General features: G+C 45.4%; 1 protein-coding gene across 4 annotated transcripts; it reads right to left on the bottom strand.

Annotated features, from left to right (window-relative positions):
• Window positions 1-280: 280 nt before the first annotated feature.
• CLTA (clathrin light chain A) lies at window positions 281-20,379 on the bottom strand. Of its 4 annotated transcripts, XM_084785325.1 has the most exons (7): window positions 20,015-20,379; window positions 13,192-13,229; window positions 11,820-11,937; window positions 7,388-7,499; window positions 2,882-2,935; window positions 1,700-1,735; window positions 281-730 (listed from the first exon to the last, which is right to left on the bottom strand). In XM_084785325.1, the coding sequence occupies exons 1-7, from the start codon at window positions 20,229-20,231 to the stop codon at window positions 559-561; spliced, it is 747 nt and encodes a 248-aa protein (XP_084641451.1). In that variant the 5' UTR covers window positions 20,232-20,379; the 3' UTR covers window positions 281-558. The 4 variants fall into 4 exon arrangements, with proteins under 4 accessions (XP_084641451.1, XP_084641452.1, XP_084641453.1 ...); XM_084785326.1 differs by lacking the exon at window positions 1,700-1,735; XM_084785327.1 differs by lacking the exon at window positions 2,882-2,935.
• Window positions 20,380-21,963: the final 1,584 nt, after the last annotated feature.

Below are 21,963 nucleotides of genomic sequence, written 5' to 3'. Positions count from 1 at the left end.
AACTTAAATTGGACCTCTATTTCAATAAATAAAAAAGGGCTATTGGGGGGGCTATGGTAGCATGCTTACATAGCATACTTTGAGACCCTAGGTTCACTCTCTACTACCCCCATCCCCACAAAACACCAGAAACTTGGGAGTTACTATACTTTAAGGAGGGTGGATGCTCAATGGCTGTGCCTTCTCAACCCTCAAAAATCACTAAGAATTAACCACTCACCCCTTTAAGCCTTCCCACGCTGCAGCAGCATTTTGAGATCAATTAAAGATGCTTCATGTATATTGCTTAAAACAGAAATTTATTCTCAGAATAATGCACAAAAGCATGGGTTGAGGCTACTGCTGGGAGCTTCCCTCCCTTCCTCTTCCTCCTCCCCTCTCTTCTCTGAATGCCAGGGAGAACACAGTTGAAGGAAACATGCAATCACAAACAATGATCAACTCTAAAGACAAAAGGTTTGGTCCAAAAGAACTCAACATAATTAATCCAATTACGTGAACAGCTTCACTGAGTAGGATTAAGATATTGCAGACGTAGTGTTTCCACAGAGTGGCTCTTCAGTGCACCAGGGGGGCCTGCTTCAGGGAGATGAGGACTGAGCGCATGCGAGAGACATCTTTGGCCTGTTTGCTGGACTTGGGGTTAAAGTCACACAGGCGGGCCACCCGCTCCCACTCAGTGCCTGGGGATGACTCATCAATGTCGTTTACAAAGGCTTCTTCTGCTGCCCTGGAAGCAATAACAATATGTTGGTTTAATGTAAAAAAAACAAAACAAAACAAAACAAAAAACAAACAAAACCTTTGCGCAATCTGTGGCTGCCTTGCTCTAACTTGCTACAAAGTAAGTGATCTTCTCTTTGACTCAGTGGCTCAGAGTATCAGACCCCAGCTCAGGGCAGAAGCAGGGCCAGATACATGGCCAGCTCTTCTAGGTCCAGGGACCCAGGCTACTGTGTGAAATGGTGGAATACAGGTGTTTGGTTTGGGGCTCAGTCTCTCTATGGCTGTCTCTGCTCATCAGAGCATGAAAAAGCAAGTATTTGGCCACCTACGCACTGCTTTTCTGAACAAGAGCAAAGCAGCAAGTTGATCAAGGGCTTGCAGAGTAGCTGGTGCTGGGCTGTACTGAGATTCAAGGGAATTAAGATTTCTTAGAAGCCCTTGGGTCATCGCACAAGAGCTGGAAACTTGTTCCTAAGGCTGGAGAGAAACGGGGCAGAGCAAAAGGCATTCAAGACCAAGTTCCCATGCTACAGGCACTAGAGACTACAGCCATTCGGGAAGGGGTTGTTATGACATTCACCAGCTCAGCCAAACGTCTGCCATTTCTCTCCAGCCAGGTGCCTGGTGCCACTCAGGGAATACCCTGGCAGGAGAGCCAACATGAGCTGCTTTTTGGCAGGATGCACTCCAACATTCTCTCACATCAAGGTCAGCCCACCCCAAGCGGGGAACTAACCAGTGGGAGCAACAGCCCAAAAGGACAGTGGTAGAGGTGGGAAAGACACAATGTGTTTCATCTACTCCAACAAGCATCATGGGCAAAGCAAAAGCAATGGAGATGACCGGTCTGTGGGACAGAGGGTGGCACTATCACAGGGATGGCCGTGGCAAACACTGCTGAAGCCCAGAGCCACTACAACACTGCGACTTTATGGCACACACAGTTAGGGGCAGTGAGAAAGGTTTACTTAACTGTTCTAGGCTGTAGCAAGGATGGTTTATGTTTGTGCTTAAAGGTGAAGAGAAGAAAAAAAACAAGGAGAAACTTTAGGTCAGATATAGAAAATGAGAATGAGCTTAATGCAGATGGTCAGTAAGCTAGACATGCCCTTGCCGTTCTATCTACACCTGGCGACGTGCAGCTGGCTTTGCCGGGCCACCCTGCTGTCCAGCAAACCCAGACTAAACCTTTCCAGTCTCCATTTCTACTCCAGAGAATGAGTAAAAAGTCAAATCAAACACCACCTGTAAGTCATCATTTCACAAGTCTCACTGCAAGCTCATTCAGCAGCCCCTGCAGGACACCCAGTCTGCCTTTTAGTGAGGCAGCCATCTCAGGGTCATGGGCCCTATGGAACCCTCTGCCTACCACCCACCTTCCATAAGTAGTTGCTATTTTTTCTCCTAATTCTGTTGTGAAAATGAAAGCAGGACTACTTCCAAGTCTGCAGCAATACTGTCTTCGTTAACTAGGATCCTTATTAAAAACAAAAAAGCTCCAGAAAATATACAGTTCTTACTCGACAGTTTTGACTATCTTAACCTCACAGCTGGGGGCCTCTGTGCTGGGGGTTGGGAGACAGGGCGCCAGAAACTGGCCACTAAAACAGCAATTTCTGATATCTAAGATGAGAGAAAATCAGTGACAGATAACCCTCTGCCTGAGTGAGTGACATTCACCTCAAGGTCTTTAAGGATCAAGAACTGGCAAGGCAGAGCCCCTCCCGCCTTCCCAGCTCTGCCTCTGGTAATGTATGGCGCTGCGGCCCTGGGCTCCTAACAGTGGAGGTTATCGCCTTTGATGAAGGGAGACTCTCCTTCCCATCTTAGGCAAACAGGCAGAAGGGTCTGGAGCAGCACCAGCAAGTGTCAGACCCACCCAAGCCCTGACCCCTTCCCAGAGAAACTGGAGGACCATGTTTGGAAGCTTATGTCCCGCCAGGGTCCCAAGTATGCAAACAGTCACCAGGAGTGCGTTCAGTGACAGCTCTGCGAAACTAGCAATGGTCATATCTAGCTTATCAACGCTCAAGCAGCCCCACAGAGCCAATGTGAAGTATTTTAAAAAGCAAAGCAACTTGTGACAAAAGAGAGCATTAACTCTAAACAGAAAGAAAGAATCAAAACAAGAAAAGAAATTAGTTTTGCAACATACACATAACCAATCACGTCAGCGAAGGGTTGTTTGTAGAAAGCTTCGTCTGCCACCCTAGACAGCAAGAAGTCCAAAAGGCAGGCAAGCAGGCAGGAAAAAAGAGAAAACATTGAGAAGCAGAAACATCTAAAACCCACAATAGAAGTGTGACAGTGCCCTGGGGAGCTGCTCGCAAGGCTCCGTCCTAACCCCAGGGGCTTCTAGCAGCGGACACTTCAGTGGACAGAGGCACCTCGGAAGCTGGCCTTCATGGGCTTTCCACAAGAGCACTGCAGCTTCAGTCAGCACTGGGCCTTCCCAGCAGCACCCCTTACTAAGCACTTCTTATGGGCGACATGCCATTCCACAAACCCTAACCACTTCACCTACACTGCCAGTTCTCACCCCACTCCCCAGGGAAGATGCCTGAGGCGCAGTGATGAGGACCTGGTCAGCTATAGCAGTAGCAGTGTAGTGGCTCAGTGTAAACTAAAGCTGCTTCCCAGCTCGGGATGCCAGCCTCAGTAAATTATCATTGGGTGTGATCGCTGCCAGGCAACAAAGGGGCACAGTCCCAAGGATTTAATCCAAATCTTGGACCCAGTCACTGCTTCCCCACACTGGCTTGGTGGGATAAAAAACCTGTACTTGTTGCAAAATGTCAGTCTTAGAGATTAGGGTAAGTAGTCTAGGGAAATGGAAGCTAGTCTGGACTCTGGCCCTGGGCTTCTGTGTCTGCTCAGGAAGCCAGGAGAGTTTCTAAACAACTGTATGTCAGTCTTGGCTTTGACAAAGTGTAGTTTAAAATTCTGAACTCCACCAAGTCTTTATACTCTCCAGGTGCACAGTGGATCAACTGACAGCGTTTGGACTAACCAGGGGACAGTGTGTCGAGAAGGTATACTGCAAATAACCTTGCTAAGCCTCAGTTTGTCCTTTGCCAAGTTGTTTTTGGATGAAAAACTGCAAATATTTGAGTTTTTTAAACAGTATCTCACTTTGTAGGCCTAACTAGACTAGAATTCACTTGTGATCACCCTGCCTTGGCCTCCCAAGAGTAGGCAGTAACTAGCTGGAAAGGCCATTTTTGTTTTGTTTTTCCAAGACAGGGTTTCTCAAAGTAGGCATGGCTCTCCTGGACTTGCTTCATAGACCAGGCTGGCCTAGAACTCACACAGATCTGCCTGCCTCTGCCTCTGCCTCCCAAGTGCTGGGATTACAGGTGTGTGTCACCACACCCAGCTCTGGAAGGGCCATTTTTAAATGACAATCATGCTCGCTCATTAACTTAAGCAGACATTTATCTGAAAGCAAATTGCAGTAACTTATGCTTTAGTTTATATTTATCTTACTTTAATACCGAGCTTCATGTAGCCCAGGCTGACCTTAAACTTGACAAGTAACAGAGGATGACCTTGAAGCTGTAGTTTTCCTGTCTCCACATTCCCCAATCTTAGGAATGCTGGATTGTAAGTATTCGCCATCACATCCACTTTCTGCATTGCTGTGGACTGAGCCCAGGGCCTCTCAAATACTCTACAATCACTACTAACTGAACCACACCTCCAGTGCAGTTTCAGGTTATTTTTAAAATGCACACATACCCTTCATTCTTTCCTACTTCTCTACACATAAGGCATTTGTGGAAATTTAAAGAAAGCAAAAGGAGCAGCCTGGTTGTAACTCGGTGACTCAGCAGCGAAACAGCTGCTTGTGAGTCAAGTAAGTGGGAGGCAAAGACAGGTGGGCGGGCAGTTTGTTCACCCTAATCCTCTTTAGTTTACAGAAGGCTGAGCCTAGTCCACTCAGCTCTGCCTTGTGTAACTGGAGGAGGAAGGTTTACTGCCTTCCATCAAGGCATCCCTTGACAACAAAGGCTTTTATGTCAGCTTCTGCCTCTTTGCAACTAGTCTCAGCACTAAAGAGCTTGTCAATGTCTGAAGGACCACCAGAAAATTAAACCCACAGGCACCCCACCTGTTTGCTCTTCTCCCAGCCAGCACAGACAGACTGGGAACCGGCAACTGTCAGAGTGCTCAGGAAAGCCTGACCACAGGCCTAAAATAACAACTCAGAACTTCAGTTTATAAATAGCTCCACAGTAGACACAGGGAGGGAAAGTCTACCACTGCTGAGAATAATAGATTTAGAATCCTCAAATAAATGGTTTTAGGCCTTGGAAGAGCTGAAAAGTCCTAACACAAGAGGTCTCTAACAAGGAGAATGTTTCTTTTCTCGCTTGGGAAGGAAGGGAGACGGTTGGTGGTTGTCCTCCACAGATAAGCTGAAGGAGACTGCCACTGTTCTCAGTCTCTGAAAAGGAGATTCTTTCTCATAGGCCATAGCTTGGGATAAAGAAGGTTGCAGTTTGGCACTGACTACAGTCTACATGGGGACCAAAGACCCCTCCTGTCTGCTGACTCTTCCAAACCCCAATCTGCAGGACTTGGCCTGCACGTGCTCCCAATGTCTGGTGAGGTGATTTTTGTTTTGTTTTGTTTGAAACAAGGTCTATGACCCCGTGTTAGCCTCAAATATTAATTTGTTTCAGCCTTCAGTGCATGGGATTATAGTAGTGTGGCACCACAGACAACTTTTCTCTGTGGTGCATGGGGCCCTGCATATCAGGCAGAACTTCATTCCCAGTCCTCAAGTGATGTATAAATCCTCCAGGCCACCACCCTCTGACCCATTCTTCAAGAAATCACCAGAAGCCTGGCACAGTAGCGTACACCTTTACTCCCAGCAGAGGCAGGCAGATCTCTTTGAGGCCAGCCACCAGGACAACACAGAGAGACTCTGCCTCAAAATAAATATAAAACAAAACAAACTATGGGGCTAAATATTGAAAAACATATGTTCTGTCCTAGGACTGCGGAGACAGTGGCTTGCACACCACTAACTTTATGCACGTAGACTCTAGCCTGTGAACAGACTTTACAAGGCATATAAGCTGGTCTCTGACACCGCTATGTTAACATTCAGAAAAAAATCTCTCTGAAACTGGAGAGGATCAGGCAACTCAACATCTACAACTACAAATAAACAAAAATACTACAGTCTGGCTATGTGCTCAGAACCTTAACCTCTAAGGTTAAGTACCTACAACAGATATGGGGTATTCCTTTAGATAAAGGGAGTAAGCAAAACCTCTGCCACAGAAAGCCCGTTCCTAATATATGCATTAGTAAGTCTGAAAATCAATTTGTCAAGTTGCTGAAGCCCTAGGCACCTGATGCAGGGAGAGTTAGTGTACTTGGTCCAAGAACTTCAGGGTAGATGGAGTGCTGAGGTAGTTTTGCTGGGGAGTTATCATAACACTGTAGCTTTATTTTTTTTATTTATTTATTTATTTTTTTACTACAGACCAGTACTTGGGGAATCATCATGATGAGGCAAAGAACAGAGGAGCCTGACACTTCACATCGGTTCAGCAGAAGCTCCAGGCAGCTGGACAGCAGCCATCCCTGAGGCAGCTAACCCTGACCAGACAGTATCTCCTACCCTACTTGACACAAAACTTCAAATGGAACTTGAAAGGCACTGTTTTAGAATGTATCCATCAGAGAAATAGCCAATCAAGTTGAGAGGCCAGGGTCTGGCGTCAGAGGGCAGTGCCAAGGATGACCAAGAAACACAGAAAGTGTTTTTTAAAGGACTGTCACATAAAAGAGCCCACCTATTGTCACATTTGCCTCACAATGGCATCAGCTGGCTGGTGAATGGGTTGCCTACATTTTCCTGACAGATTTCCATCTAAGAGCTACACAAAAAATGCCAGCCCCAGGCCACAGAGAGTAAACTCAGGCCCAGTCTGCCTTGGGTTTTGTTTTTTACAGTGGAATGAGTGACATGCCTCCTACTCAATGAAAGGTGGCTCTGAACCCAGCAGCAAGTAAGCTAATCTGCCTTGCCAGCAAAGTGTGTCCCTAGGCTACCTCCAAGAAGGAAGGCTCTAAGAAATGAATGCACTGCACGTTTACAGCTACTGTGTAATGGGAGGAGAATGAGTATGTTCTCCCCACAGGATTAACTTTTATTAAGTATAAAATGTATTCTGGAAAAAAAAAAAGCAGTAGGAAACCAAGCCAAGGCTTGTTAAGCACAGGTAGAAGTCAGTGACTCTAACTCTGTAGTCCACACTGGAACATCCTGAGCTTCGTAATTACAGAGCACCCATGCTAAGGACCCTGAGGGGCCTCTTTAGGAGGCCAGGGCTGGGGAAGCAGCGTAAGTTAGTCAGTAATTGTCTCCAAAGTAATGAGACCCTGCAGCTCATCGTTCATCTCAGGCCTCACTTTTCCAGATGACGCCACTACAGCTGAGGAAACCAAAGCCAGTTTAAAAGCCAAACTCAATCCAAGCTCATAAGACCCAAGAGACTTGTAGCCTGTTTCTAGCAGTTTCTTCCAAACCTCCAAGGCCTTTCATACGACGAGGGCAGGCATGGCCAAGAACCTAGACTGAGTACGAGAAAATGGATCTGATTCACCAGAAAACCGGCTGTGGAGAGCACAGTGAACTGACCTGTTGTTTGCTTTTGTTTTCTGTAGCTGCTCATCCTGTCTTGCATACCATTCTTCTAGCTCCTTTATTGCTTTTTCTTTCCACTCTGCTTCTTGCTTCCGAGAATTGGCATCTTTTAAAGGAAAGAAAAGACAACAACTGAGGGAAAGCAAAATATAAGTTTATTTCAAAATGTAACTTTTGGTTTTTGTTTTTCTGAGTCAGGGTTTCTCTGTGTAGCGTTGGCTGTCCTGGACTCCTTTGTAGACCAGGCTGGCCTCAAACTCAACAATTTGCCTGCCTCTGCCTCCTGAGCGCTGGGATTAAAGGTGTGCGCCACCATGCCCAGCTTAACACGTAACATTGTGATCTTACTGACTTTACCTAAGAATGGGAATATAAGCACATATATGTTAGGGAAAAAATGATGGGCAATGGCTGGAGAGATGGCTCATCAGCTAAGAGCACCTACATTCCATGGTGTATCCCTGTTGAAGCGATCTTTTTATGCGTTGTATAAAGATTGTCCTTTTATGATTCAAATGCTGATTTCTGTATCTAGAGAGTTGAGAACAGGATAGACTTTGATACTGTCATTTTTAAGAAGCGTATTCTGCCTCAATATTTTATAAGCCCTGTTTTCCATCATCTTCTGATTGGTTGAGTAAAGAGCAGAATGGCCTAAAACAAAGGCAGGAGACAATAGGCGGGCCTTCTGGGAGAAACAGGAACTCTAGAGATTCGCTGACAGACATGGAAGAGGAGAGGTAATGAGCCATGTGGCAGAACATAGATGAATTTAACCGGGTTACCATAGGTTATAAGACCTAGTTGGGAAACAAGAGTAAGCTAAGGTCCAAAGCTACTATAAATAAATATAATTCAAGTCTGTGTCATTATTCAGAGCAGGGCAAGCAAAAAAATCTCATTTGATTTTAGCTCACAAAGGTCCAGAACTCCAGTTCCAGGGGATTCGACACCTCTCTAGTATAAGCACTACACACATACGGTGCACAGGCATACATATACTTTTTTCTTTGATCCAGAATTTTATGTAGCCCAGGCTAACCCTGGACCTATGACACCAGTGAAGTCCTTAAACATCTGGTCCTCCTGCTTCCACCTCCTGAATGTCAGACCACAGAAATGTACAGTATGGCCAGTTCTGTGTTGTGCTCGGGACTGACTTGAGGACGTCATGCATGCTAGGCACGGACTCTCCAACTGCGCAGGACTGCTACTGTATGTAGTACACATCCTGCTGTAACCACTCATGTTTTCACAGTCTAGCATACAAACGTGGTAACTTGAAAAAAAAGAAAAAGAAAAAAGAAATTTCCTACCACCAAAATATAATCTTTCTGTGAAAACAAACTCTGTCTCCAAGCCTTTTCTAAAGGCACACAAAAAGCAAGCAGCAAAGCCCAGCTGCTAAGACCCGACAGCCTGCTTTCGTCTCTTTACGCTGCACTCTCCACTACAGCAGTTTCCAGTCACACATGACTCCTGGAAAAGAAGCTTACTAAAAATGAACGAAATATAAAACTGAGCTTCTCGATTCCAGGGACGAGTACCTCAACACCCACATATGGTGAGGGGCTCCTATGCTGCTCATCACCACATCCAACACAAGCATTTTATACAAGGATCAAACTGGCCAACAGTAGAGATACTTAGTACTTCCACTGAGGAAAAGACATGTAGGTACTACGATTCGGGGCGACTCTTTGTATTGAGAACTTTGAAAACTAGACAAAGGATAAAAGATCTGGCACTGTCTGGTTATTTGGGTCATGGTTCTCTCCTATTTCCAGGTGTCAGTTTTCCCCACCTGAAAAATAAGGAGTCATGTTTTCATTAGGTCAATGTTCTCAGAAAGGTGTCCCTACTGACGTGGGTACATGAAGAATTCACTACTCCTAGGAGTTATAGAACAAAATAGACAGGAAGTTATGTCTGTATGTTGGAGCCAATCAGCCAAAACAAAAGGAATATGTACACAGACCTCTATAAAACATACATGTGTGTGCCGGGCGTGGTAGTGCACGCCTTTAATCCCAGCACTCAGGAGGCAGAGGCAGGTGGATCGTTGTGAGTTCGAGGCCAGCCTGGTCTATGAGTCCAGGGCAGCCAAGGCTACCCAGGGGAACCCTGTCTCAGGGAGGAAAAAAAAAAGTATTTGTTGCTCTTACAAAGGGACCCAGGTTAGGTTCCTAGGACCCTCACGGTGGCTCACAACATCTGTCTCAGTTCCAAGGGCCCCACACCCTCTTCTGGCCTCAGAAGGCACCAGGCACACATGTGGTACATATACATGTAAGCGATATATTCATACACACAAAATAAGCAAACCCAAAAATAAATGAAGCACACACACACAAATACATAGTATTATTACAATGAAAATCATTTAAGAGCTGGGCATGATAGGACACCTTTAACCTCAGCACTCGGTAGGCTGAGGCAGCCAGGGTCTCTGTAGGCTCTAGCCTAGCCTGGTCTACACATCCAACTCCAGGATATCCTGGTCTATACAGAGAGACCCTATCTCAAAAAAAACAAAACAAAAACAAAGCAAAGGTTCGGTTGTGCACACTTGTAATCCCAGCCCTCAGGAAGGCAGAGGTAGGCAATCTCTGCAAGTTTGAGGCCAGCTTTGAACAAAGTCTACCACAGCCAGGGCTACACAGAAAAACCCTCTCTCAAAAAAACAAAAAACAAAACAAAACAAAAAAAACCCCCAACAACAACAAAATATTGAAGCAGGGCATGGTGGCGCACGCCCTTAATCCCAGCACTCGGGAGGCAGAGATAGGCAGATCACTGTGAGTTTGAGGCCAGCCTGTCTACAAAGTGAGTCCAGGACAGCCAAGGCTACACAGAGAAACCCTGTCTCCAAAAACCAAAAAAATCAAATCAAAACAAAACAAAAACACAAAACCCAACTTACCAGCCAAAATCACTTAATATTAATTTTCCTACTGTTAGATTTGACATTTTACTAAGTAACTGAAAAAAGAAATCACTACTGATTACCTCCTCATACTGCCTCCACACCACCAGCCCTCCCGTGATCTTGAAGGACTAGGTGACACTCAGGTATACAATTCTACCAGAAGCTAACGCCAAAGCAGGGCCTGGCCTGCCGGCCAGATGGCCATATACACAAAATTCGTAGAAAGTGATGTGGCTGACGGAGATGAATGGATTATAAAGCAAACAGCAACTTTGTTTACCACGTGAGGCTGTGTGCTTCAAATAATCTATTTATAATCCTTAATTCCTTTACTCATAAAAATGCAAAAAAAAAAAAACCCTCACCTTATAGGGACAGTAAGGTTAAAAAAGAAGTTCATGTTTTCTGTTATGATTTGGATATGAAGGACCCCTCTAAAAAGGCTCATGTAGGGGCTTGAGAGAAGCTTCGGGAATTTAGAGTACTTGTTGATCTTGCAGAAAACCAGCATCCACATAACAGATCACAACCATCTGTAACTCCAGGCCCAGGGGATCCTACACCCTTTTCTGACCTCTGCAGATACCAGACACATGTGTGGTACACAGACACACATGCAGCCAAAACATTCATATGCATAGATTCAATTATGATTCTTAAAAGAAAAAAAAAGGCTCATGGTGTTATTTGTTGAGAAGTGACTGGACCACAAGAGATCCAAGCTAAATTGATGACTCAATCCATGATTGATGCACAACTGACTGGACCGTTCAGAGATAGTGGTCCCAGTGAGAGGTGAGGTCTGAATGAAGTGGAGGCTGGGGAGAGTGCCTTTGAAGGTATATGCTGTCCTTGGCCTCCAGGGTTCTGTTTCCTAGCTGCCATGAGGTGAGCAGATCTCCTGTTTGATCTACTATGATGTTTCTGTCTTCCCAGTCCTAAAAGTAATAGAGCCAGTGGGCCATTTCTGAAACTGAACCAAATTAAGCCTTCCTCCTCAAGCTGATTTTCTCCACTATTTTATCACAGTAATGGGAAGCTACTAATACATTTCCTAATATGAGATTCATCTTTCAAGTGATAAGTGAACTGTGAATGTCATTCACATGAACAGTAGTACTTCAAGTCCCCATATATTCCTGTGAATAGCACTCAGCTTGAGGCCAGGAACACTGATTTCCCTTCAGATGACTACAGAACGAAAGATCTGAACCAAGTGTCCACAATAAGGTAAAATCTTCAACTGAGGCTTTCACTTCCAATCCAGGGTTCTTCCTGGAGAAGATGGCTCCTAAACTACTATATTCGTCATGTAATAGCCTAGAATGAAGTGTAGCCTTGTCCGGTGCTCTTGTGACCTTTAGGCTGAGGCGTACACCTTCCCAAAGACCAGACAGAGACAATATGGCTAATATAAGCTTGAAAGGGGTAAGAGTAGAGTCTAGGTCAACTACCCTACTGAAAACAGACACCCAAAGGCAAAACAGGATTCCTTACCAAGGGCTTCCAAGCGTTCCGTCTGCTCTTCTCTCCATTTACGGATACTCTCAGGCTCTGATTGCAATCGATCCACTTCTGAAATGGCTGCGTAACTGTCTGTTGGACCATTGCTCTCCTTAACACAGAAAATTATATACACTATCAGTACCCCAAATGCCAGCGGGCTGCTGTAAAATGTTAAAGGACTACTTAAAGCAACAACGTAACTTCATGAGCCATCAGAGCCTCCAGCATTACTATGCTGAACCCTTGCACTCTCACAAGGGAGGCAGAGTGGCTGTTATCTGTTAAAAGATGAGACACGAGTGGGAGAGAGGAACGTTGAGGTTGGATGGGTAAGAGACATATTAGGACACTGTTATCAGTTTGTTTTCTCACTTGACAGGGAGATTACATGTTATCTCCAAGTAACAAAGGTAAGTACAAAACAGCCAGGCCCAGAGCCTAAGACTTCAAATACTATTATATCATACTGGAAACCATTATGTAATACCCATCTAACAAAACAATAAATTTTAAGAAAAGAATCCAAAAGCATATGTATAGCAACTACCGTCAAATCAAGGAGGGAATGAAAAGGCGGGCAACTGTGAGTCAAAGGGCAAATGGACAGACACTTTTCTATAGTGGATAAAGATCTGAAAGCTAAAACACACTGACAAACACTCATAGCTGTTGATTTGAGAATTATATTATGTGGCCAACTGGGGATTATTGCCAGCTTAACCTTATTAGACTCTGACAAAGTCAAATAGAGAATTATTTAAAGTTCTAGTGACTGCCAGGCTTAGTGGTGAATCCCAGCACTTACAAGGAAGAGGCAGGCAACGCTCTGTGAGGTATCCTAGCTGAGGTACCCAGGGAATTCCAGGACAGCCAGGGCCACATTGTTTTTGTCTCAAACAAAAATAAAAACAAGAAAGTACTAGTGACCTTTATAGTGTTTGATAAGGTACATGGCACACAGTGCCACCATCACCAACGCCACCACCACCATCATCATGAAGGATCAATTCTTGGGGGGAAAAAGACAATGAAATGGGGCAAATATTAAAACAGTGCTCTCAGTTGAGCATAGTGATTTATACCTATGATCCAAACACTCAGGAAGCCAAGGCAGGAGGAATGCCACAACCTGGGCTACAGAATAAAACTTTGTCCTAATAAAAAAAAAGAAAGCCAAGTGTGATGGTGCAGACTTTAACCCCAGTACTCAGGAGGAAGAGGCAAGCTGATCTATACTGACGTCAAGGCCAGCCTGGTCTACACAGTGAGTTACGGCTCTCTATGGATCTCTTTTTAGGTCAGTCAATTCAAATCATAGCTAAGACTAGTTGATTATCATTAGTATAGTCAGAGTACTCTGTACCTGATAGTATTCACCATTCATCACTCCATCAACGGCATCTGCAAAACACAAGGTTCAGCCTGTCAATGAGGGCTACTGAAATGCTAGGCCAAAGCATAAGGATTATATAGTAGAATACAACTACTGTGTGCTGTAGAGACCATGAACTGCTAAGCAGCCTTTAAGAAGTGATGTTAGGGCTTGAGTACAGCTCAACGGCAGACAGCCTGCCGAGCACGCATGCCTCAGTGAGGCCCTGGGATCAATGGGCAAAATACTTTGGTGGGAGAGGATAGCCCGAAAAAAGATGGTTCAGTGGTAAAGAGCACTGGCTGCTCCTCTGAAGGACCCAGGTTTGATTCTCAGCATCCACATGGCACCTTACAATCATCTGTAACTCCAGTTCCAAGGGATCCAACATCCTTCTGGCCTCCAAGGGTGCCAGGCACCCTGTGGTGCAGAAACATAGATAGCAAAAAAAAAAAAAAGTTGCCTGTGACCCAAATAGTAGGAGAGAACGAGATTCCTGCAAGCTTTCCTCTAACCTACATACGCGCGCACAGGTGGAGTTGAACTATGCATGGTGAAACATGCCTGTAGCACTCAGAAGCTGAGGCAGGAGACTAAGGGTTGTGAGGCCTGGACAGATTCCAGGTGCGCTCAAGCCATACAGCAAGAAAGTAAATATAGGTGACACACATCCTAACAATTTTAACAAAGTTTACTAAGCAGTGAATAAAAGTATTTGGCTGGTGTAGCCAAGTACTCCTCTGATTAATTCTTTGTTGAAAAATTGCTGGGTCCCAGGATATGTATTTAGTGTGAGGGTCCTTATTCCCTATGAGGTAATAATATATCTTTTCTTTGTTTGTTTTTCGAGACAGGGTTTCTCTCTGTAGCCCTGGCTGTCCTGGACTCTCTCTCTCTCTGCAGACCTGTTGGCCTCAAACTCATAGAGCTCCGCCTGGCTCTGCCTTCCAAGTGCTGGGATTAAAGGCATGTGCCACCATGCCCAACTAGATTGTCTACTTTCACTGTCTTCTGATCTCTAGATTTCCTTTATTAATAACCTTATTACTGCAAATAGTCCCTCTTTTGTCCACCTGCCTCCCGGGCTCCTCTGTGTGCCTGTGCAGTGGTGTGTACATGTGGAGGTCAGAGGCTCGCTCTTGCTGGGTATCTTCCTCCAACCTTATTTTTTAAGACAAGGTCTGCTGGTTGACCCATCCTCCTGTCTCCTCTCAGCTCTGGGTGACAGGCACACACCACAGAGCCAGACTGTACATGAATATTTGGGATCTAAACTTAGGTTATTAAGCTCGTGCAGGAAGCACTTTACCACCTGAGCCATCTTCAAGTCCAACATTTTCTTTTTGTGGGGTTTTCTAAAGGTTTATAAAAAAAAAAAAAAGACATAGGTCTTCACTGTAGCTCAGGCTAGCTTCAAACATGTTGAAAATGACCTTAAACTGTTAATACTCTGCTTCCACCTCCCAAGTGCTGGAACTGACAGGTATGCACCACCACACTCAGTTTATAGGTACTGGGAACTGAACCCAGGGCTCCATGCTCACTAGGCAAACACTCTACCAACTAAGTTACGTTGCAATACCTAATTTGTTTTTCAATTCGGCTTATGACATTAATAGTTAGAAATACAATTTAATTTGTATGAAAATACTAGCAACTCTTCCTTTGTGATCTTTGCATGGGCTTTTATGCAACAGGCTATCCCCCAGTATCTTCTGGTACTTTAAAAAAAATCATTACACCTCATTTATTTGGGCCACCAGGTTTGACAGCACGGCCTTTTACCCACTGAGCCATCTCTCTGGCCCTCTTCTGGTACTTTAAAAATATCTAATTCACCGCAATTTATTTTTGTGTAAGGTAGTGAGTGAGAGAGTTTTAATTCTTCGAGCCTCTAATGGCTAGCTGGACCAGTCTTACAGTATGGTTAATATATTACAGATAACACAGTATCCAGTTAATACAGTCTAGTGCAGGGATATTTGCAAAAACAACTTTCGCCATTACTCCTTACATAAAAGCAGAGCCATGCAGGCCCTATACCTCCTAAACTACTTGCAGCCTGTCCTTTGGTCTGAGGATTCATCCAGACCCTCTGGCACATGCTTTGAGCTCTTTATTAGATATTATATCATTCTTTTTAAAGGCTTCCTTTATTTCTTCCTCTCCTGTTCTCTTACCTGTCTCCATCTCTCTTCTTTGTCTGTCTCTCCCCCCCTCTCTCTCTCTCTCTCTCTCTCGCTCTCTCTCTCTCTCTCTTGGGCTCCCCACTTCCTTCTCTCCTCCATGCTCATATAATAAACTTCTCCTTATCATATAAAAAATACTTATTTTATGTGTAGGGTATTTTGCCTGTATGTCTGTGCCACCATGCGTGCAATCCCACTAAGGCAAGAAGAGGGTGTCAGATCTTTTTTTTTTTTTTTTTTTTTTTAAGCATTTTTTATTTTTTTTTTTTTCCTTTTTTTTTAATACATTTTTATTAATTTATACATATTACATCTCAGTTGTTAGCCCATCCCATGTATCCTCCCATCCCTCCCTTCCTCCCACTTCCCCCCCCCTACTCCCCTCCCCTATGTCTGTGTCTGAGGGGGATCTCCTCCCCCTGAATATGCTCATACGGTATCAAGTCTCTCCTTGGTGACCTATTATCTTTCCTCTGAGTGCCACCAGGCATCTCCATCCAAGGGACATGATCAAATATGGGGCACCAGAGTTTGTGTGAGAGTTAGATCTTCTTCTCCACTCAACAGTGGAGAATGTCCATCGGCTAGTCCGGGTAGGGGTTCAAGGTTTTTACTGCCTATTTTTTCCTTGGCTGTTGCCACAGTTTGCGGAGGACCCCAGGGCCCAGACTCTCCTGTAGTTTTCCAGGACCCACTGGATCCTTCCATTTCCTCTTTCTCCCAGGCTTCTCACACCTAAAGTTTCAATAGGATGTCCTCCCCTCTTACCCATTATTCTGGTAGGTACAGTTTTTCATGGGGACGTACACCTTGGGCTAGTGTCTCGATATAAGTGAGTATATACCATTTAGCTCTTTTTGCTTCTGTGTGAACTCACTCATTATGACAATTTCTAGTTCAATCCATTTGTCCACAAATTTTGGAAATTCCTTGTTTTTAATAGCTGAGTAGTATTCCATAGTGTAAATGTACCACAGTTTCTTTATCCATTCTTCTGTTGAGGGACACGTAGGTTGTTTCCAAGTTCTGGCTATTATGAATAAGGCAGCTATGAACATGGTTGAGCATATGTCCCTGTTGTGTGGTGAGGGTGTCAGATCTTAACCACTGAGACATCCCTCCAGCCCTGTTCTCACATTATTACATGAATCAAATACCAAAGTCAAAGGACAGTCTACAGAAACAACAGAAATTATATCATGACCCTTGATTTAGGACAGCTATGCTAACTCTAATGATCCAGAAGAAAACTTTCTCAAGCATCTTAAGAAGCCTAGAAGCCAGGTGTTGATGGCCCACACCTTTAATCCCAGCACTAAGGAAGGCAGAGGCAGGTGGATCTCTGTGAATTCAAGGCCAACCTGGTCTACAGAGTAAGTTCCAGGACAGCCACAGCTACAGAGAAATTCTGTCTTGGGAGGAAAAAACAAACAAACAACAACAACAACAACAAAAAAAAAAAAAAACCCAAAAACCAAACCAAATCAAACAAACAAACAAACAAAAAGCCTGGAAAGAAATAAGGGCCAAGCCAGGCACAACAGTACACGCCTTTAATCCCATGACTTGGGAGACAGAAGAAGGTGGATTTGCTTCAGCCAGCATGATTTATACTAAGTTCCAGGACAGCCCAGGATACAGGCACAGACCCTGTCTCAAACCACCACCTCCCAAAAAAGAAAAAGAAAAAGAACTGAGGGCCAGAGTGAGGTTTCCACGGAGCAAACCACCTTTCTTTACGTTATGTGTGTCAGTGTGTGAAGTCAGGCGGCTGAGCCACTGGGAGGGGCTGCCTTAGGACACTGCTTAACTTGCACAGCAGTCAGTTCTCATCTCAAGTATGTTGACACTGCAGCTTAGCTGGCACTTACTGACAGATCAAGAGGTACTAGGAGTATCTGGCATGCGGTAAATGCACAGCATATTTAAGTATCATGTGTAACATTCTCATAACTTCTGTCTTCACTTCTACCAATAAAGTAAATCTCCCTCAGAAAACAACCCCTTAATTCACCTCTCTCTCCTCCAAGAAAGGACTTGTTAGAAGCAGTAGCCTGCGGCCCACTGTAGTTCCTCAATCCCTTTTGTACTCCTCTCCTGCCAAGCCCCACCATCGAAGGATTTTTTCCCCCAACACCTGGGCCATTTGCTCTTCCTCAATACTCCCAGCACTTCACCTAGTTGGTTGCCTCCCACCTAAACCTATGTCTCTGCCCAGCCCTGTTTAACCTGGACTCATCTCCCATGGGAATTTGCCCACAGAGGGAGTAAGTTTATGTCTTTTCTTCCTCTGCCCCTGTGGAGGGTACATGAAACAGTGCCCCCACTTACTCTCTCAATTTATTTAGTATACACAAAGCCTTTGAGCCCTGCAACTTCTCTTCCTGCTCCCAGGGAAATAGTAGCTAAAATTCACTGACCACCTCCTACACAGCAGTAAACACTTTACAGACAAGGTACCGCTAAAACATGTGATATATATTATGTACCTAGAGACGCAAATAGGCGGGGAAGTGACGGCGATTACAGGTATTGCCTAAATTCACACTCAAGCAGCACAGGATAGCCCCAAATCCCAAACACTACTGTGTTGAGTATCAAAGTTCTCTAATCCCAACAGGAAGTGCTGAGACTACACATTACCAACTCAACACAGTTAGGCTCTGGCATTAAGTCATTAAATGCTTAGTTCATTTAAAAAAAGTCTTTCCCAGGAACTAAGTCAGCAATCACCCCTTCCTTCCCTTTGCTGAACAGAAGGCAAAACTGCCCAGCTCTATCTTCCCAAACTGCCTATGCCCCCAAAAGCTGTGCGTTCTGTACAGGGCTCTTTTTGCCCACTGTCAAACACATCAACACCTACTATAATAGGCCAGACACTGTTAAATAATCCAGATGTGACACTAAACACATACAACACCACAGTCACTATCATCTTCTAACTATGGGTCTGTTAGTTCAAGGATAAGTTCGAAAACAGCCACAGCTACAGAGAAACCATTCCTCCCAGTTCTTGCCTGCCAAAAACACCCAAAGAGCTTTTCTTCCACCCAAGCACACCCTGCTAAGGCATCTGCAACAGAATCCAGTGCAGTCTAAGGGAGGGTAAACTTGCTTTCTTAACCAAGTCACACCTATAGGATTCAGTTTTCTAGTAAATGAAGGAAAGAAGTTATAGGGCTAAAAAGCAAATTTTAAATGTTCTCAGGCAATGCAAAAGTTCCCCCAAAGAACACAGCTTCTGCCATTTAAAAGCAGCTTTAGGCGACAGCCCAGTTTGTCCCGCCAGCTTGCTGTGAACTGCAGACCTGGGGTACTGAGCTTCCCATGCAGGTTCCTAGTGGGCGCTGACTTGTCCACGATCCATAATGTCCTGGTTTTTTTGTTTGTTTTTTAACAAAAACAAAACACCCCAAAGCCTGCAAACCAGAAGCACTTCTGTCCCAAAATATTCTGCTTGCTTAGAATGGTAATTTGAACTCTCTGGGCCTCACAATACACACAAAGCATTACTCAAAGCCTGAGTCTGCAACACTCACTGTCTCAGAGCTGTTTGTTCTCATCTGTTAACTGGGTTCATACTGGTAGAGTTTAGAGTGTAGCTATTCCTACTTGCCTGGAGTGCCACTGTATTTTTAAGTTGCACTCTTTGATTGCAGGCTTGCCCTATGTTACCCAGGCTGGTGAATCATGGGCGCCAACCTCCTAAATATCTAAGCGCAATGCGCCACAACAAGCTTTTTTTTTCTTCTTGTAAGTGAAAAGCATTGCCTCAATTTTTTTTCTATCGAATTTCCTACTTCCTTATTCTACTGAATGGGTCTTTTCCACTCAATCATCCCTCCCACATCAGAATGCTAAGCACCACACAAGTTAAGGAAGGCGCCCAAAGGCCAATCTGTCATCCTATGCCTGTCCCAACTCCTTTGCATGAGCTTTTCTGTGGTAAGGCCCACACTGCATCCTACATTCATCTTTCCCCCGGCTCTTTGATTAGCCCGGACTATGCCTGCCTTTTCCTGAAGCAGTACTTCCTCACAAAGGTTTCCAGAGAAAAGCACTGGGAGTCCTTGCCTTGACACACTCAACAATGTATGTAATTTAACACCTATCCTCTAGGCCAGTTCCTTTCTTGATGGCCAGACCATCTTTTCTGAGGCCCTTATTCTCTTCCTCCCCACAACCTAACATTTTATTTATCTTAACTACTGAACTACGCTGCCATTTTTGTTTGCATGTGTGTGTCTCCAATTTTATATTATTCTTAGTTTTTCCCAAAAAGCAGTTCTTGCGGGATGGACTCAGACATGTTGGTAAAATCTGGCCAAACTGCGCCAATGCGGCAGCTTCCGAGACCAGGCTTCAAGCACAGCAAATGCTTAGCGAAAAGTTCGACCGAACACGACGGGATCCTGACAAGTCACTGCATCTGCGCGCCCCTCCGCCCCGGACGCGGTCGGCCTGCAGCAGCGGAGGTCTGTGCAGGACCCAGGCGGGGTCTCACTTCCTCTTTGCGCTCCTGACCTCCACCTTCAGGAGGGAGGCCCGAGTCTCGCGGCAGAGCACCGACCCGCCCCGGCTCGAGTGTGCCCGCAAGTCCTCCCCGCCCGAACGCCGTCCCTCACCCGGACCCCCCGGCGGCTCGCCGTGCGGCTGCGGCCCGGGGGCGCCGCCGTCCAGGATGGCGAAGGCCTCGTCGTTCTCGATGCCCGCAATCTCACTCTCCTGCTGCGCCAAGAAGGCCGCGGCCGGGTCCTCCTCGCCGGCGCCCGCCACCCCGTTCCCCAGCGCGGGGCCACCGGGCGCACCGGCGGGAGCGCCGAAGGGATCCAGCTCAGCCATGACGGCCCGACTCAACTGCAGCGACACCGAAGCCGAAGCCAACCGCGCGACCCGCCGACACCGCGCCCGGCAGCGGACACTATGCTGGCGGCTGCTACCGGAGGACGAGCGAGAGGAGGGAGAAGGCGAAAGCGGAAGCCCTGCTTCTACATCCGGTTGGGTTGGCGAGCCGCAAAAGGAACAGCCAATCAGAGGACAGGAGCTGCCCAATCAGCTGGCGAAGGGGCGGAGTCCTGGAGACAACTCGTGACTGAGAGCGAAGGGAGGAGCGAACGGAAGTGCCACCTGACCGAAAGCTGCGGACTGCTATAAATCAGGAGCAGGAGAGCCCAGGAGCAGCCATTTCTGGGGCTTGTTTGAAGAGGTTTGTGGGGCGCACAACGTGAGCTCTTGCTGATTACTCAAAACGCAACCACTTGGTCTTTCCTTTTTTTTTTTAATTAAGGTTTTTCGAGACAAGGTCTCTCTGTGTAACAGTCCTGGTTGTCCTGGAATCTTTGTAGACCAGGCTGGCCTCGAACTCACAGCGATCCACCTGCCTCTGCCTCCCGACTGCTGGGATTAAAGGCATGCGCCACCACGGCGGCCCATTTGGTCTTCCTGAACTTGGAATGCATAGAGAAGAATCCTGAATTGCCTCCCACCTGGATTGTTGAAATTGTAATGGGTACATAGGCCAATAAAAGTACTTTTCTCTTTTACTGTCACCACCCTAAAAAGAACAATCAAAAAACAGAGGTCACTTTACCACTTGAACCTAGGAATTTGAGGCCAGCCTGGGCATCACATGGAATCGCCCCCCCCCATTTAAAAAAATTTTTAAAACACACAACCTTATATCAAAGACGCTTTCAGAAAGAGTAAGGGACAAGAAAATGTGTGTTGTTGTTTTATTATTGTTGTTGTTATTTATTATTATTTTAATCATAGTTACTTAAAATGTGTGTGTAAATTAGAGGCCATCTTGTTGGGAGGCAGTTCTATGTGTGTACCTTGGATAGAGCTCGAGTTATCAATGTTGGTGGCAAGTACCTTTATCCAGTGTGCCATCTTGCCAGTTCTGTGTGTTTTAATACACGTATCTTTGGGTTGTTTCATTGTTGTTGCTATTGTTGTTGTTTTCCAGTTTGTTCTTTGTTAGTGGTGGGCTTTTTTGTTTGTCTGTTTGTTTTGTGAGACAGGGTTTCTCTGTGTAGCCTTGACTATACGGGACCAGCTTTGTAGACCACTCTGGCCTCGAACTTACAGCTATCAGGCCACCTCTGCCTCCTTGAGTGCTGGGATTAAAGACATGTGACACCAGGCCTGGTTGTTTGCTGTTGTTGTTTTTAAGTAACCACATAAAACACTTCTTTTTGCTGCTTTGCTGAATGGTGACAGAAGGCTTCACACTTGGCTAGGCAAGCACTCTACCACTGAACGGCATCCCCAGGCTTTCTAAAGCAGTTTAAGTATGGAATGTAGGTTTAGAAGAAGGCTGGAAAGATGGTTCCCAGGTGAAAAGTGTTACACAACACAGCACAGCGGAGATAAATGTAAAAATAACAATGTAAGGAACAGTTTAGAAGAAAAGCCTGGGGGAAGTTAATGAACATCCATAATGCCAGCGCTCTGGAGGCAGAAGCAGGAATCTTATATGAACTTGGCATAAGCTAGAGTTGTCTGAAAGGAGGGAACCTCAGTTGATAAAGTGCCTCTGCCAGGTGTGGTGGTGCACGCCTTTAATCCCAGC

Source organism: Acomys minous (genome assembly GCF_964271855.1).
Source record: "Acomys minous genome assembly, chromosome: 1".
Lineage (NCBI taxonomy): Eukaryota > Metazoa > Chordata > Mammalia > Rodentia > Muridae > Acomys > Acomys minous.
The sequence above is the reverse complement of the archived record's forward strand: the minus strand, read 5'-3'. Positions and strand labels throughout refer to the sequence as shown.